General features: G+C 36.0%; 1 protein-coding gene across 1 annotated transcript; it reads right to left on the reverse strand.

The window, feature by feature from the left end:
• Positions 1–2,416: 2,416 nt before the first annotated feature.
• Positions 2,417–11,756, reverse strand: LOC120068923 (TMV resistance protein N-like). Its single transcript, XM_090313270.1, is given in 11 exon segments — positions 2,417–3,096; positions 5,129–5,216; positions 6,158–7,186; positions 7,605–8,062; positions 8,149–8,680; positions 8,683–8,971; positions 8,974–9,345; positions 9,389–9,730; positions 9,878–10,118; positions 10,120–10,930; positions 11,189–11,756. Coding segments are annotated over 9 exon segments (3,714 nt in total). The 5' UTR covers positions 11,689–11,756; the 3' UTR covers positions 2,417–3,096; positions 5,129–5,216; positions 6,158–7,017.
• Between the last annotated feature and the right edge of the window lie 3,272 nt (positions 11,757–15,028).

The following is a 15,028-nucleotide window of genomic DNA, read 5'->3' on the forward strand; positions in this document are numbered from 1 at the left end:
ACTTATACCAACAAGGTGCACCTTCCTTTTTGGTGGCTCAATCAGAAGAACTCCAAAGTTAAGCATGCTTAGCTTGGAGCAAACTTAAGACTCGAACAGAGGAGAGGTCCAGCATCCTATGAAGGAGGGCTTCAATTGGGCTCTTATCTTGAAGAACAGAAGAAGGAAAAGAGTTAATGAGCATCGTAGTGGTTTGGAAGGCATACACCACCATAAGTGCAGGGGCATTTTGGCTTGTGCTAGAAGTGTGAGACCCATTTCAACAATGTGGCGATGCTTGTGCTCAGCACGACCATTCTGAGCCGAGGGTAAGGACAGAAGACCCTGACTTGAATACCTAGCTGATCACATATATAGGTGACGGCTTTGAATTCACCACCTCCGCCATCTGTAGTATGCGAAGAGTTTTGTTAAACTAAGTATGGACAAGGGCCTGAAAGTGTTGAAAGGCAGCTGCAGTGTCACTTTTCTGTTTCAAAAGATATCAGCTGAGGGCATTGGAGCAGGCCCCCAAAGATCAGTGTGCCCTAAGTCAAAGGGTGTTTATGCATGAGATGAAGAGTTAGAGAAAAGTAAGTTGTGGGACTTTCCAAATTGACAAGCTTCACAAAAGAAATTTTCATTATTAGTGATTTTCAAGTTACATCCACTAATCAGTTTTGTCAAAATTTTAGAGGATGGATGTCCAAGCCACCTGTAGAGGAGCATTTTGGAGACGGTTGTGTAGGTTGCTAATGTAGACAGAGAAGAAAATAGAGAGGACTAAGAAGTCAAGCTGGCACTTGGTGATCTTGATCCGGTAAGTGCATTATTTATCAACAGGTTGACAGTGTCCAATTAATAGAGTCCATCCTTAAGCCTACCTTTCAACAGTGCTACCCCCAAGTCCTTGTCCTTAACCACACAAAAATCAGCATGAAATTCAACGAGGATGTTATTATCCTTAGCTAATTTAGAGACATTGACCAAGTTTTTAGCTATATCATGTACATAAAGTATATTGAGTAGAGAAAGAACACTAGATTGAGTGAGAAGTTTTGAGTTCCCATAATGAGATATATTGAAGGGAGTACCATTTCCAATGATGACTTTATCAGTACCTGTGTAGGTGGAGGGTGACTGAAGGAAGGTGGGGTTGCTGGTTATGTGAGTAGAGTCGCCGCTGTCAACGTACCAGTTAGGGTCAGCAATTGTTTCAGGGGAAGCAATAGCCGAGTGAGTGAGTAATTCAAAGCTGTTCTGTTCTTGGCTTCTGCTTGGTGGGAGTTGGGTGGACTCGGCCTGCGTGTGTGTCTGTCGAGGATTGTTAAATTCCTTGTTCTACCTGAAGTAGCAAATATCAGCAGTGTGACCAAGTTTCCCGCAGGTTTGACAGGTAGGTCTATTTGTCGAGGCATTGTTTCAGCGATCGCGTCCTCTGGTTTGGCCTCCCCCTCCCCTGAAATTTGAAGGCTACGGGTTTCCATGGGAATTGCGGTAGGTGTTTGTAGATGTGTGGGAGCTGCGCTGCACAACATTTACTGAAGTTGGATTGGGAGTGAGGGAGATAGTAGCCATTCCTGTAATCCCGGTCTTGATTGCAAGTTGATACTCAAGCCTTTTCTCATACGAAAGGAGGTCAGATTGTAAGTCAGACCATCAAGTTGTTCCTTTTCTTTGGATTGCTACTACCACAGGGTTGTATTCCTCGTCAAGTCCAAACAGCACCTGCGATACAAGATCGAGCGGAGAGAACGGAGAACCTACAAGAGCAAGGCCATCAGCATATCGTTTCATCAAGGTCAAGTACTCACCCATTTTTAGAGTGTCTTCACAGGTTTGTTGGAACAGCCTTTTGAGATAATCTGTTTCCGCTCTTGACTGAACTCCAATAAATTCTTGGATTGCTTCCCATAGATCTTTAGCGGTTTGAAATTCCATGACCCGTGTAGCTATTTCCTGATTTATTGAGTTATAAAGCCACCCTAACAGAAGCTAGTCGACGGTAATCCAACATCATAGGTCAGATTTGGTTGTAGCTCGACGTCAGACGTTATTGTTGTAGCAGGGTCGACGCTCGAGCTTTCACTGGAATGCTTACTGACTTGCTTGGTAATAAATCGATTGGGACAGGGATTTTCCCCTGTTAGGTAACCTTCTAGCCGGTAGCTTCTGAGGATCGGCTAAGCAAGATTTTGCCAAAGTAAGAAGTTTGACCTATCCATTTTAATGGAGGTCACTTGATTTAACAACTGGTTTAAGGGAGGTCCTGTGATGTTGCCATTGTTGACAGCTCCAGGAAGTGTGACAGAAGGGGCAACAGGCGTATTCACCATTTTGTTGCTTGTTCTAACCGTGGCTCTGATACCAAGTCACGACAGCAGAAGAAATGCAGCTTAAAGATAAAAGGAAGAAAGGAGGCAGAGGAAGAAGATGATGAAATAAGCTGAATGATTTCCCTTCTTTTCTATATTTGTATATTTGTATTTTTCCTTAATGAATCTATACAGAGGGGTTCCTCTTTTATATACATGACTGCCAAGTATGGACAAAAGAATAAAATGTAATCAAATCTTTTCTTGCAGGTGAAGGACAACCGTTGCACCAGAATTTGTTAGGGAGAGAGAGTGCCCACGTTGGAATTGAGGTCAACATCGTTGTGGCGCTTTGTCACCTACTGAGTAATCCAATTTTCATCCTTGTCACTCTCTAATTGTTCCATGTAATCAATATCATCAAGAACAATGAGCACCTTCCTTCCACGTAGCCTATATTTAAGGAATGTACGTGAAATATCCAGTGGAAGATTCTCCTCCTGCATAACTTGAGTTAGAAGCTTGTTTTGTAAATATGGTAGTCCACTTCCGTTTTTACTAGAATTTTCCCTTACGTTCTGTAACCATCAAATTTATTCTTTATTTTATGACAATGTCACTCATTCCCCAAATGCCTAAAATGCAAACATCATCATCAGAATCAATAGCACGTAGACAAGACTCAATACGCTCCACACGATCTTTAATTCCAACTAGACCATCAACATCATTTAATGTCAAACGGTCTAGTTTTTTAAGTATTTCTTCGGTGATTTTGTCAATCATTTCAGACTCCAGCCTCCTGGAAAATGCCATAAAAAGTACATTAGAAGAGCAAACTTGAAACCAAATATCAAAATAATTTATTATAAGAAGTAAACATAATTAAATGATTTAACCTACCTTCCAAAAAAATGATTCGACCTAAAATCACTCACAAAGGGGCCTTCCAATTAGTTTGAAATTCTCGAAATAAATATAATGTAGGTTGGTAAAGAAGACAGTAAAGAAATAGCGTTGGCTTCTACTTTAATTAAAGCCATTCAAACCAAAACGTGTGGATGACATGAGACAAATGGTACAAAAGTAAAGATTCCAATTTTCGAAACAGGAAAACTTCAATAATTCTCCTATGCCTTTTTTAAAATAATTTCGTTTGTGGTTTTATTAAAAAAATCAAGTACATAAAGATTGCCTATATAATCTTATAATTAAATAATACCAACTTTGTCGTTTGTTTCAAAATTAATCTTCTTTTTTATTCCTTTTAAGAAAATAGCTTCCATGTTTAAGAAGACCGACACTTGTATAGGAGTACACAACTATACTATACATCTTTCCTTTTTTTTCTTTTTCTTTCGCCAAAAATATGAATAGAGAATCAAATCTCTAACTTCGAGGATGATATTACAAACACTATAAAAATTAAACTATACTCATTTTGACAACTATATTATATATCTTCCCCCAGAATCTATGCCATATTATAGAGAATTGTAACGGATAGGAAAAAATTGAATAATATTTACAGATCTAACAAAAATTTCCATAAGAGAAATTGTTTTAAATGGTAAAATTGTTAAAAATATTTTCAAATATAGTAAAATGTCACCGTGTAAGACCCCTAATCTGAAGAATAGTAGGATTATTAGTAAATATTAGGATAAGTATTAGAAGGGGCAACTGAGTAATTAGATATGAAGTTTGTTAGGGATTTTAGTTATAAATAGAAGGAGAGGGATTGGAGGGAGAGTGGGAAGAATTTGGTGGGAATTTCCTTTAGGGAATTTGGGAGAGACTAGCCCTCTCAAAAGGCTAGGGTTTATCTTGTTATTTTGTTCGTAAGTTTATAGCGTATTTCAATACATCTTCCTATATTTCTATAATTAAATTGCCTTTGAGTGTATCCTATATTCTTGAGTACTGTTCTTGTTAGGAGGGTCCTAACACAGTCTATTAATGATAGACATAATACACATTGATAGACGGTATCAATGATAGACACTGATAGATGTCTATCAATGAAACATTTTGCTATATTTCTAAATAAGTTAGCTCATTTCCTATATTTGAAAATAACTTTTTTTTTGTGAGTATAGCAAAAAAATTAACTTGATTTCCGTTTATAAATTATACAAAGTTTATCTTCATATGCGTACCAGCTATATATCTAATATATGTATATATAAGAAATTAAAAGAATTTATTAAAAAAAAGTATGAAGAATATTAAGTATATTATTGATACACCAACAAGAATAAAGTTCAAAAAACAGAAAAATAGAAATCAGGCTGAGATTTTTTGCTATACTTGCAGATTTTAAAAAATCATGACTAGATTTACAAATAAATGGGGAAAGAAAGAAAGTGAAGTTGGAGAAGGGGAAGATAGAAAGCACGGAGAAGATGAAGTTGCAGAAGAAAAAGATGGAAGGGAAAGGAAAAAAAAAACTGATTTTTTAATCCAAGTGTCTTGACTTTTAATTTTCTATCCTATTTCATCCTTTTTTTATTGCAACCACAACTTATTTTTAAGTTTAATTTATCGGTGGGAACCAATTTTAAGCTTTATTGAAAAGACAGAGACCAAAATTAGACATTTGAAAGTATAGAGACTTAAATGGAACAATTATCAAAGTACAAAGACCAAAATGATATTTTAACCAAATTATATATCGTCTAACATATATATATATATATATAAAGCTTCTCATGAATTTCATTCACACTCGCCTATGTTAACTTCTAATACATATGCAGGCCTCCAACACCTAGAAATAGATGAAAAGAAACTTCATCTCATACTTATGGCAGGCCAAAAGTTTGCAGCTGTACCTGTCAATGAGGCTCTCACCACGGGCACCCATCTCACAACCGCGAAGGCCTTATTCAAACGTGCAGCCCTAACCGCAAACGGCGATACCTGCTACAAAAAGTTGTGTACCAATGTACGTTATTATCATCATTCAATCAAGTTTTGCAGAGTATGAAATGGATTCGTAAGTCAAACCCTGCCCAACCATTATATGGGGAGAGGAGAAAACCTCAATTTTTCACTCAATGAATCATAATGATGAAGTTATACATTTACATAAGGCAATAAGTCTAACTATTCTCACTTCATCTTATGAAAGCTTCTATCTGGACTAATTGCCCACTAACAAGCTTTCATTTAGTAATCTAACTGCATCACAATTCTATTTCACACTTCAAAACTTCTAACAGGTTCTACTGTGAAAAAAATCCAAACCAAAAGGGTTTGCAACTCTCTATACAACCCTTGAGTTCTGGCATTGAATCATCTAGAGTTCCCCAAAAGTTCGATCAAAATTAGAAAAAAACGCACCACTAGCACCACTAAAGGAGTCAAGTTTCTTGGCATTGCCTATAGGGGTTCATTAGCAAGAAATAATTAAAATAAGGTAGTTCCGAAATAAAAACAAAAATCAGTTTACCAAGTCTTAAAACGTTTTTATCAAACAATTTATAATGGTCAAACTTGCTACGTTGACGATTATAGGCAACCCAGATTAATCAAGATAGTCCACATCAATTACAACAAGAAAAATCACAACTAATAGAGAGCATATACCAGATCGCATGTGTGTCGAATGACAACTAAAGATCTAAAATATTCTTCTTCCATGAAAGAAAATTTTCATTGAGAGAACTTTCCTATTGAAACAATCAAAAGCTTAGAACAACACCATCTCAATCACAAGAACGACATCCCAGAAAACAAATTAGCAAACATAAACATCCCCGATTAACCCAAAACTAAGTCACTTCCAAAGAGGCTATTAAACAAAAGAACTCCACCCAATGATTACAAAAATAAGATAATTGAAAGAAGCAATAACTAACATTATCATTCACAGCAATCTTCAAGTGAAGGCTCTTGGCTTTCCTCTTCATCTTGTACAATCTATGTCCCAATATCACTATTCCCATGAAAGCAGCAGCCACAGAAAAGGACCAGGCAGGGCTAACCCATAAAAAGCAGTACCTCAACACCTGAAAAGGAACCTTCCACCACACAATCCTCCTCCTCTGAACCCTCTACCTCACCAGATTTTTCCTCTACTTTCACTTCTTCTATTGCCATTGCCACATCTATTCTCACTCGAGTCTCCATATCCCCCACCCAAATCATTGTTCGAAATATCATTTTCACTGTCTATTTTATCGCTGCCTATATTGCTCTCTTTTCCATCTTCTCTAGCTTTCATGGCAACTGACTCATTTCCATTCGAAGTAGAATAAGAGTCGTCCAAAACCTCAGCTTGGCTCTCACTTTCTTCACCAGATTCTTCAGATTCCGGTGGGTTATACATGTTTTTCACAGAAAGCATTTCAACTCTGGCAACCAGAGAAGGGCCTTCAATATACCATCATCGGCCTCCTGTCTATCCAAATTCTCCCATCTGTTTTTAGTTGTTATGAAAATTCTACTTCCTACTCCAAACCAATTGCATCCTCCAACTAAATTATCTAATTGTTCTATGTCATGGTCATCAATATCATCAAGAACAATGAGCACCTTCTTTCCACTCAAACTAGTTTTAAGGAAAGCTCTTGAAATATGCATTGAGGGTGTGGTTCCTGCATAACTTGAGATAGAAGCATCATTTGTAACTTTGGTAGTCCATGTCCATTTGTACCAGAATTTAAAATAAAAACAGAGCGTGGCAGTGAATGGTAGTTTTACCAATGCCACCCGTTCCTCAAATGCCTAAAATGCGAACATCATCATTGGAATCTCGTAGACCAGACTCAATACAAACCACACAATCTTCAATTCCAACTACACCATCAACATCATTTAATGTTAAACGGTCTAGTTTTTTAGGTGTTTCTTGAGTGATTTTGTCAATCATTTCAGACTCTAACCTCCTGAAAAATGCCATAAAAAGAATAGATTAAGAAAGAGGATACAATCTTTAATATACTTATGCTCTTAACAACCAATAGAAAACATCCATATCTAAATTTCACTTCCAAAGTACATAAATGAAGCTTAGATATTATTCTCATACAACGTGATTTCTTGTTAATTGATATAGACTACTAATGCAGTCCAATGGCTAAGAAGTTGTGTTAAATATTCATGCAATGATGAAACTGAAAATACAAAGCAAGTAAAAATGATAAACACAAATGTAAGTTTAAAGATGTGAAGAGGTAGTGAGTACTCGGTAGATGGGTTTAAAGAGAGATTTTAAAGTGGGAATTTAGAAAACGATTCTAACCAAAGAAACCAAGGAAAATAGGTTGCGTTTTTCCCTCCACGTTTACCAAGCGAACTGCACACCTTTTCACCTTTACAGGGGCATAGCTGTTGTCCAAATACCCGCCAAACCTAAAGAAACATTCAATGTGATTGCAATTCCTAGGCCAAGGTTCCATCATTGCATCTGCAACAATGTAGCGAACCATGGATACAAGTCCAAAAACAACATGATCTTCTTTAAAGGACACCAAGCTCTGTCCTCCACTCAAGAAACAGAAATTGCTTCGGCCGGCATTCTCATTATCATGTCGAAATGTCAATCGAAAGTGAACACTAACATCAGAATGTAAAACCGTGTCACCCTCACTCTGAGAAACAATAAGACATAGAGCAAACGCCAAAGAGTTATCAATACAATGTTGAGGAAGCAGGAGGGTTACAGTATTGCCCTCTGCTTGATTATTACTAAACCATTGTGGAATTTCACTCCCTGGATACATCGCCCCCACCTTAAGACCTAGGCCGCCATGATAAATACCCTGCAAACAATACTCGAGCAACGAGTTAGTTATGTTGTATTGATCATCTATAAATTATGCAAACTCGAGAAAGATGAGAACCTTACCATATCATATAACTCCTGCCCTTCTTTTTCTACAAGATGAACCCCCTGTAATAAGGACTCCAAGATGTTGCCTTCCTTCTTTAGTTTCAAACAATTGGCAAATTTTAACTTTTTGTCAGCAGGACTTGTACCAGTTCCTCCAAACAAAGATTTAAGGCTCATAATTGATTCTAGGGATGTACATTCATCTGCCAACAAGGTATGGAGGTTGGGTGGAAGTTCCGGTAACGAACGGAGTCTTGTGCAATGACTCAACTCTAGAGTAGATAAACTAGAAAGATTGTAGAATATGGTTTGAGGTAAGGTCTCAAAGTTATTTCCACTTAAGTCAAGTTCACTCAAGGAGGGCAAGTTGTGTAGACCACTTGGCACTTCCACAAGATTGCAGTTACTAAGACAAAGACTACTAAGATTTTGAAAGCCGCCCAAAGGAGGCAACTGCAAACCACCCATACATCTTGGACTACTGTTCCTTCTAGGAAGTAACCTAGACAACCAATGGGATTGGGAAGAATATTTCAAGGTTATCATCCACCAAATGATAACCTTGAAATATTCTTCAAATAGATAATGGAGGATGGAACTTGTTTAAATGAAGTTCCGTCTGCATAAAACTCTGATAATGATTCTAAATGCCCAATGTTTTCTGGAAGATGTTGGAGACTTTCACAACCAGAGAGAAAAAGTTTTTCAAGACGTTTCAAATTACAGATGCTATTTGGAAGACCCACGAGTTTTTTGCAGTTTGAAAGTGTAAGCTTAGTAAGACCAGTGAGATTTTCAATGGATGAAGGCAGATTTGACACACCAGTTCCATCTAGGAAAGTTCATACAAACGTTCCATATTAACAGAAATGGTTGGAAAGTATTGGAGGTTTTCACAACCATGAAGAAAAAGCCTTTCGAGACATTCCATACATATGTTGCTTGCAAGATTCCGTAGCTTCCTACCGCCACTTAGATTCAGATAAGTGAGTTTGCTTAGAGTGCTGATAGAAGGGTGGATTTTAGTTAATTCTGTACAGTCGTGTGAATCAATATGCTCAAGATACTGAACTCCTGATAGATCAGGTATTTCAGATAGATACCTAGAATTGTTGAGGTCAATTTGTTTTAAATGTTTAAACGTTTGTAAGAGAAAAAGAAAAAGTAACATCAATAAAATAAAAAATAATAATTTCATTACACCATGGACTAACTAATTTTAACAATTGACAAATTACTCGGCCCTTTCAAATACAGAGAGAAAGAGAGAGAAATAAATAAATAAATATTACCAGATGTCCTTTCCACGGTTGTCTATTGCAACTCTGGCGTAAAAACAACCCAACAAGATTTTCTGGATGAAATTTTGAAGCAAGAAACTTGTTCGGATAGAAATCCCAAAAAAGATATGTCGAGCTATCTGGAAGCATTGTCAAACCACGAGGAAGCCTTATGTTGGTGCTGATTTCATCTAATTGTCTAGAGAAGAACTTCAACAATCTCAGTTTCTCCATTTTCACAAAAGCTTCCTCACCTAATTCTAATACCTCTTTAGTTTCTGACAATCCAAGATTATGCATTGAATTTTTGGAGTCCCCTGTATTATAATCAAACAAGTAGAATATATCCAGTTAATTAATTAGTATGCCAAGCACGCATAATCCTAAACAACTCGTAATACTCACACTATCTTTGTTAAATACATGAATGATATCTTTAGATTCCCACAACCGAGTGCGCTCACCTGGTTCAATGCTCTCTTTTCGAACAATTGCTTTGCACATCTCTTGAATTAAATCATGCATCCAAAGTCGAGAGTTGTTGTTTTCCATTGATATGAGACACTTGTCACTAAGTACAGAAATAGCATCATGCGAGAAAAAGCCACAAGCTTCCCATACTAAACTGGCAAGTTCAATATCCTCTCCCTTAAAGAAACATGCTACATCAAGTAGAATGGCTTTCTCATTCGAATTAAGTCCTTCAAAGCTTTAGCTCTAGTACTCTCCTAGATATTTCATCATCTGAAAATCTTTCTAGTCTAGCTAATGCACTTTTCCACGTTCTTTCATCTTTTTTACGTAGATAAGAACCTAAGAGCTTGAGAGCTAAGGGAATCCCTGATGCATAATTTATAGCCTTTCTCGAAAGCTCAAGGTAATTCTCTGGTGGTTGGGTTGTTTTAAACGCATAGTGACTAAAGAGAAGCAAAGCTTCCTCATCAGACAAATGCTCCCTTGCGTAGTCATAAACTTCATCAACTTGATCAATAAGAAGTTGTCTATTTCTAGTTGTTATGACAATTCTACTTCCTACTCCAAACCAATTACATCCTCCAACTAAATTCTCTAATTGTTCTATGTCATCAATATCATCAAGAACAATGAGCACCTTCTTTCCACACAACCTACTTTTAAGGAAAGCTCTTGAAATATGCATTGAAAGGTGTTGTTGTTCCTGCGTAACTTGAGATAGAAGCATCCTTTGTAAATTTGGTAGTCCATGCCCATTTTTACCATAATTTTCTCTAACGTTCTCAAGAAAGCAATAACCATCAAATTCATATTTTATTTTATGAAACAAAGCTGTGGCAACTGTAGTTTTACCAATGCCACCCATTCCCCAAATGCCTAAAATGCGAACATCATCATTGGAATCATCAGCACGTAGACAAGACTCAATACGCTCCACACGAACTTCAATTCCAACTACACCATCGACGTTATTTAACGTTAAACGGTCTAGTTTCTTAAGTATTTCTTGAGTGATTTTGTCAATCATTTCAGACTCTAGCCTCCTGAAAAATGCCACAAAAAGAATAGAATAAGATAGATGGTCACAATCTCCCCCTCTCCTTACTCCTCTTTTTTTTTTTTTCCCCCTAAATTTCTTTTCCTCAGGCCATAACCTCTTCTGTGCCCTTTTTAATAATTTAGTGGTTCTAAAGAAAACAAACTTTAATAATATGAAAACACTTCGGATCAAAATGATTTATAATATAAAGTAATGTAAAAGATGACAAAATGAATAAAATATTAAAAGAAGTTTAAGTTACCAGTTAGCGGAATCCAAACCAGACAAATTTGCAACTTCTGTGAGAGCATCCCTCCATTTTTGTATTTCATCTTGTTCGCGAGTTTGCTGATGTTTAGCGAATGCTTCTGCATAAATCCCTGTCTGATTTCGGACATTTGATGGATCTACATGGTAGAAAACCGGGAGGACGATCTGGCCATACGTGTTTCTACATTCAACAATCTTCAAAAGCTCATCCAAACACCATCTAGAAGAAGCATAGTTCTCAGAGAAAACGACGACGGAAATGGAAGATTGTTGTATAGCTTTAAGAAGAGCGGGAGAGATTTGTTGCCCTCTCTTGAGCTCTTCATCGAAAAAAGTTGTGATTCCTTTGCGTTTGAATGCAGCCTGAAGATGGCTAACAAAATTGTTTCTAACATCTTCGCCTCGAAAACTCACGAATACATCATATTGAACTGCGATATTATTGGCCGGAGAAGAAATGGGTTGAAACGACGACGATGAAGGTTCAGCCATGGAGTATTGACCCGACTCGAGGAGGAAACTAATTAAAATGACAGTAATGGAGTTAACTATGGTTAGCCCAAACTACTTTTTATAATATTAAAATGAAAGCTAAGATAAGACAATCAAATGATGTGGGGCTGAGACAGATGCTACAAAACTAAAATTCGAAATCAATAATTCTCCCTTGACTTTATTACAATATTTTAATTTCGTTTGCGGTTTTATTAATAGTCAAATAGAGACTAAAGAAAGATTGTCTATATAATCTCAATTTTTTTAGCCACTATATAATCTTAACTTAATAAAAGACTATCGCAATCTAAGTAGTGGGTAAATATAGTAAAAAAATTCAACTTGATTTCCATTTATAAATCAATTTTTTTTTTTTGTTGATGTATTAACAATATAAATAATATATATACGAAATATGAAGAATATCATATATATTATTGATTACCTTTTAATGCACCTATGAAAGTAAAATTTAAATACTAGAACAATGGAATGTATTTACCAATAATATTTGTTGCTATTCTTACCATTATCCCTAATAACAATAAGACAAATTACAAAATCTCTTTGAGATGAAGGGTAGTTGTATGCATAGTAAAATAAAATATCAATTTTACAATTTTTCCCTTTTTTATTTTTTTGTTATTGCAGATTTAGCAAAACACTAGCTCAACCCAAGTGTTAAATAAGTAAAAGTCTAAAATACTTTCTGCTATTGATATATTCAATCTTTAGTGTATTCACTAAGTGATATACCAATGTTGAATATATATAGGTGATATATTAGCAATATACTTCATTTTAATTATACCAGTTAATAAATTATTTACTGATTGGTGTCTGATAAACCATTGATACACTTGAAATCTCATGCTTATAAAATGAAACATACATCTTTTACTTCAAAAATTATTAATTAAATGTTAGTTGTTGTTAGATATATTATTGATATACATGGATTATTGATCATTGTTAGATATCCTATTGATACATACAAGTGTTACTTCAAGTATTTACCGATTGGTGCACTCGTTATATTGTCGATGCACTTGACTGATATACAATTTATAAACTTGATAATGATGCACTTGTTATATTGTTGATGCACTTGACTGATATACAATTTATAAACTTGATAATGATGCAATCATTTATATTGTTGGTACACTTGCCTGATATACTATTAATAAACTTGATAATAATGCACTTGATATGTCACACCTCTTCCTAGATTACCCTCCTAATCCGAGAAGAGATGTGAAAACAGTAGTTGTCAATCCTTTTATGACAACTATTACCAACATACTCCTGTAAACATGTGTCCCTCGTACCTGTTACACCTGCTTAGTAGTTTATAATTCACATTACACACAATCTCAACAACTTAAAGCATACAGATTACTATTAACCAAAATATTAACTTCAACATGCATAGCAGTTTCAAAAAACTAGTCTATTACAACCACTGTTCAACACAAGTCTACCCTGTTCCCCTATGACATGAGCATAAAGACTAGATTAATAAAACATGATGAGTCACCGAAGCTTCAATTTTCTGAGGGTCTGAGAAGTGACTGACTAGCAGAAATGCTAGGCCTCGGGACGTCGATTGCTACCTGTAGAGGAAAATATTAAAAAGAGTGAGTTAGAAAACTCAGTGAGTAACTTCTTTTAAGAAAACATGCTTCCATAACTCATAGTATAATTAGCTTAATAATAAAACATTCTCATTAACATACCAAGGTTCGGAAATAACATTTAAAACTCATCAACATATTATGTAGAATTCCTCTACTCCCTTGCCTAAATATGTAGGAGAGCTCTTTTGCTCAATCCCTACTAATCTTAGTTGAGAGAGAGCCCTTTTGCTCGATCTCAACAATGTCAATAACATAAGTCCTACGTGCACATAAAACTGATTAGGATCCTACTTACCTTACATATCTTCGGTAGCAAGGATCATTATATAACTGGGTACCTTACAGGAATCAATGGATAACTCATTTAAATGCTAAATCATGACATGAACACGTAAGTAAATACATGGAGATTTCATATAAAAATTGTCTTTAGAAACATCAATCATTCGTTAAACTCAATTTCCATTACTAAAATCATGCGTTGAACACTGAGGTAAGAGCAACTATGCGTTGAACATTCATAAGTAAAACACTTAGAAAACTAGACACTCACTGGACTTTGGGTTATTTCCTTAAAGGATTGTAGGTCTCCCCTATACGCATATGCCTTGTAAGAATAATAAGAGTTTTTGGTTAACGCCTTAGCTTCTTCTCAAGCTTATCTTATTATTCAGAATAACACATGTTGAACTTTAAACCTAGTTCGACACATCGTTTCCTTCCTTTACTATGCGATGTATCCTTAGTATATTGTATTTAACACATAACCACACCTAACCAAAATTTTACTTTGCAACCAACTTGTGTGTGTGGCAGCTCACACAAGATACCCTTATGTGTCAAAATTTATTGGCTTTGCTTATGCGACAATGGGTTGTCCACAATTAACGTTTGCTGGTCATCTGCTTGCTTATGCATGGATTGCAACTGCCTGTTTGTTCATCCAATCAAAATTTCAGATTTTCACTTTTAGCTTGAATAACTTAGATTCCAGGTACAATCTCATGAAACTTCCTTCTAAGAACTTATTTTTAAACATCTCAACTACCTTACCTTAGAATTCTAGCTTTTAATTCTTTTCCCCCAAGCTTGGAATTCACTAATTCTTACAACTCGTTCGCGTGGCCATAGATTCTTGAACACTTGAAAAAGTTCTTCAACCTTCAACTCAATTCCTTGGAAATCTTCTTCCAACAACCTTGAATTAGCTTCCTCACAGCTCAAGCTTCAAATCAGTGGCAAATCTTCTCCCTTAGCATGCTCAAAATGCCCAATCTTCAACTTCAAACTCCCTTTTATACTAAGGTTGCATGCTTATGGAGTTCTTTAAATTAACAGCTAGCATACTTAACTCATTTGTAAGGGCTCTAAGCACGCCAAATAGCTCACTAATTAACTATTTAAGTTGAAGGCTTAAGTCTCTTACCAACGCCCAACCTTACGTTCCTGCTAGCCTTTTTCCTCGGCCAACGCATACCACCACCATTAGCATTGCATCCCCATTTGTTCACACATCACCGTTCAACACATACGCTGGTTTTACCCTTAGACACTCGTGCTTGAGCCTACTGCTCATAAATGCGTCATTTGTTGGATTTTATGTCCTAAAACTTGTAATTTGTAAATTAATAAACATATTCTGTTTTGTTTTTCAAAAAAATTGTTATTGAAATTGTAATCTTGAATCCAATAAACTA

This window comes from Benincasa hispida, chromosome 4, assembly GCF_027475165.1.
Source record: "Benincasa hispida cultivar pf3 chromosome 4, pf3_genome.v1.1, whole genome shotgun sequence".
NCBI lineage: Eukaryota > Viridiplantae > Streptophyta > Magnoliopsida > Cucurbitales > Cucurbitaceae > Benincasa > Benincasa hispida.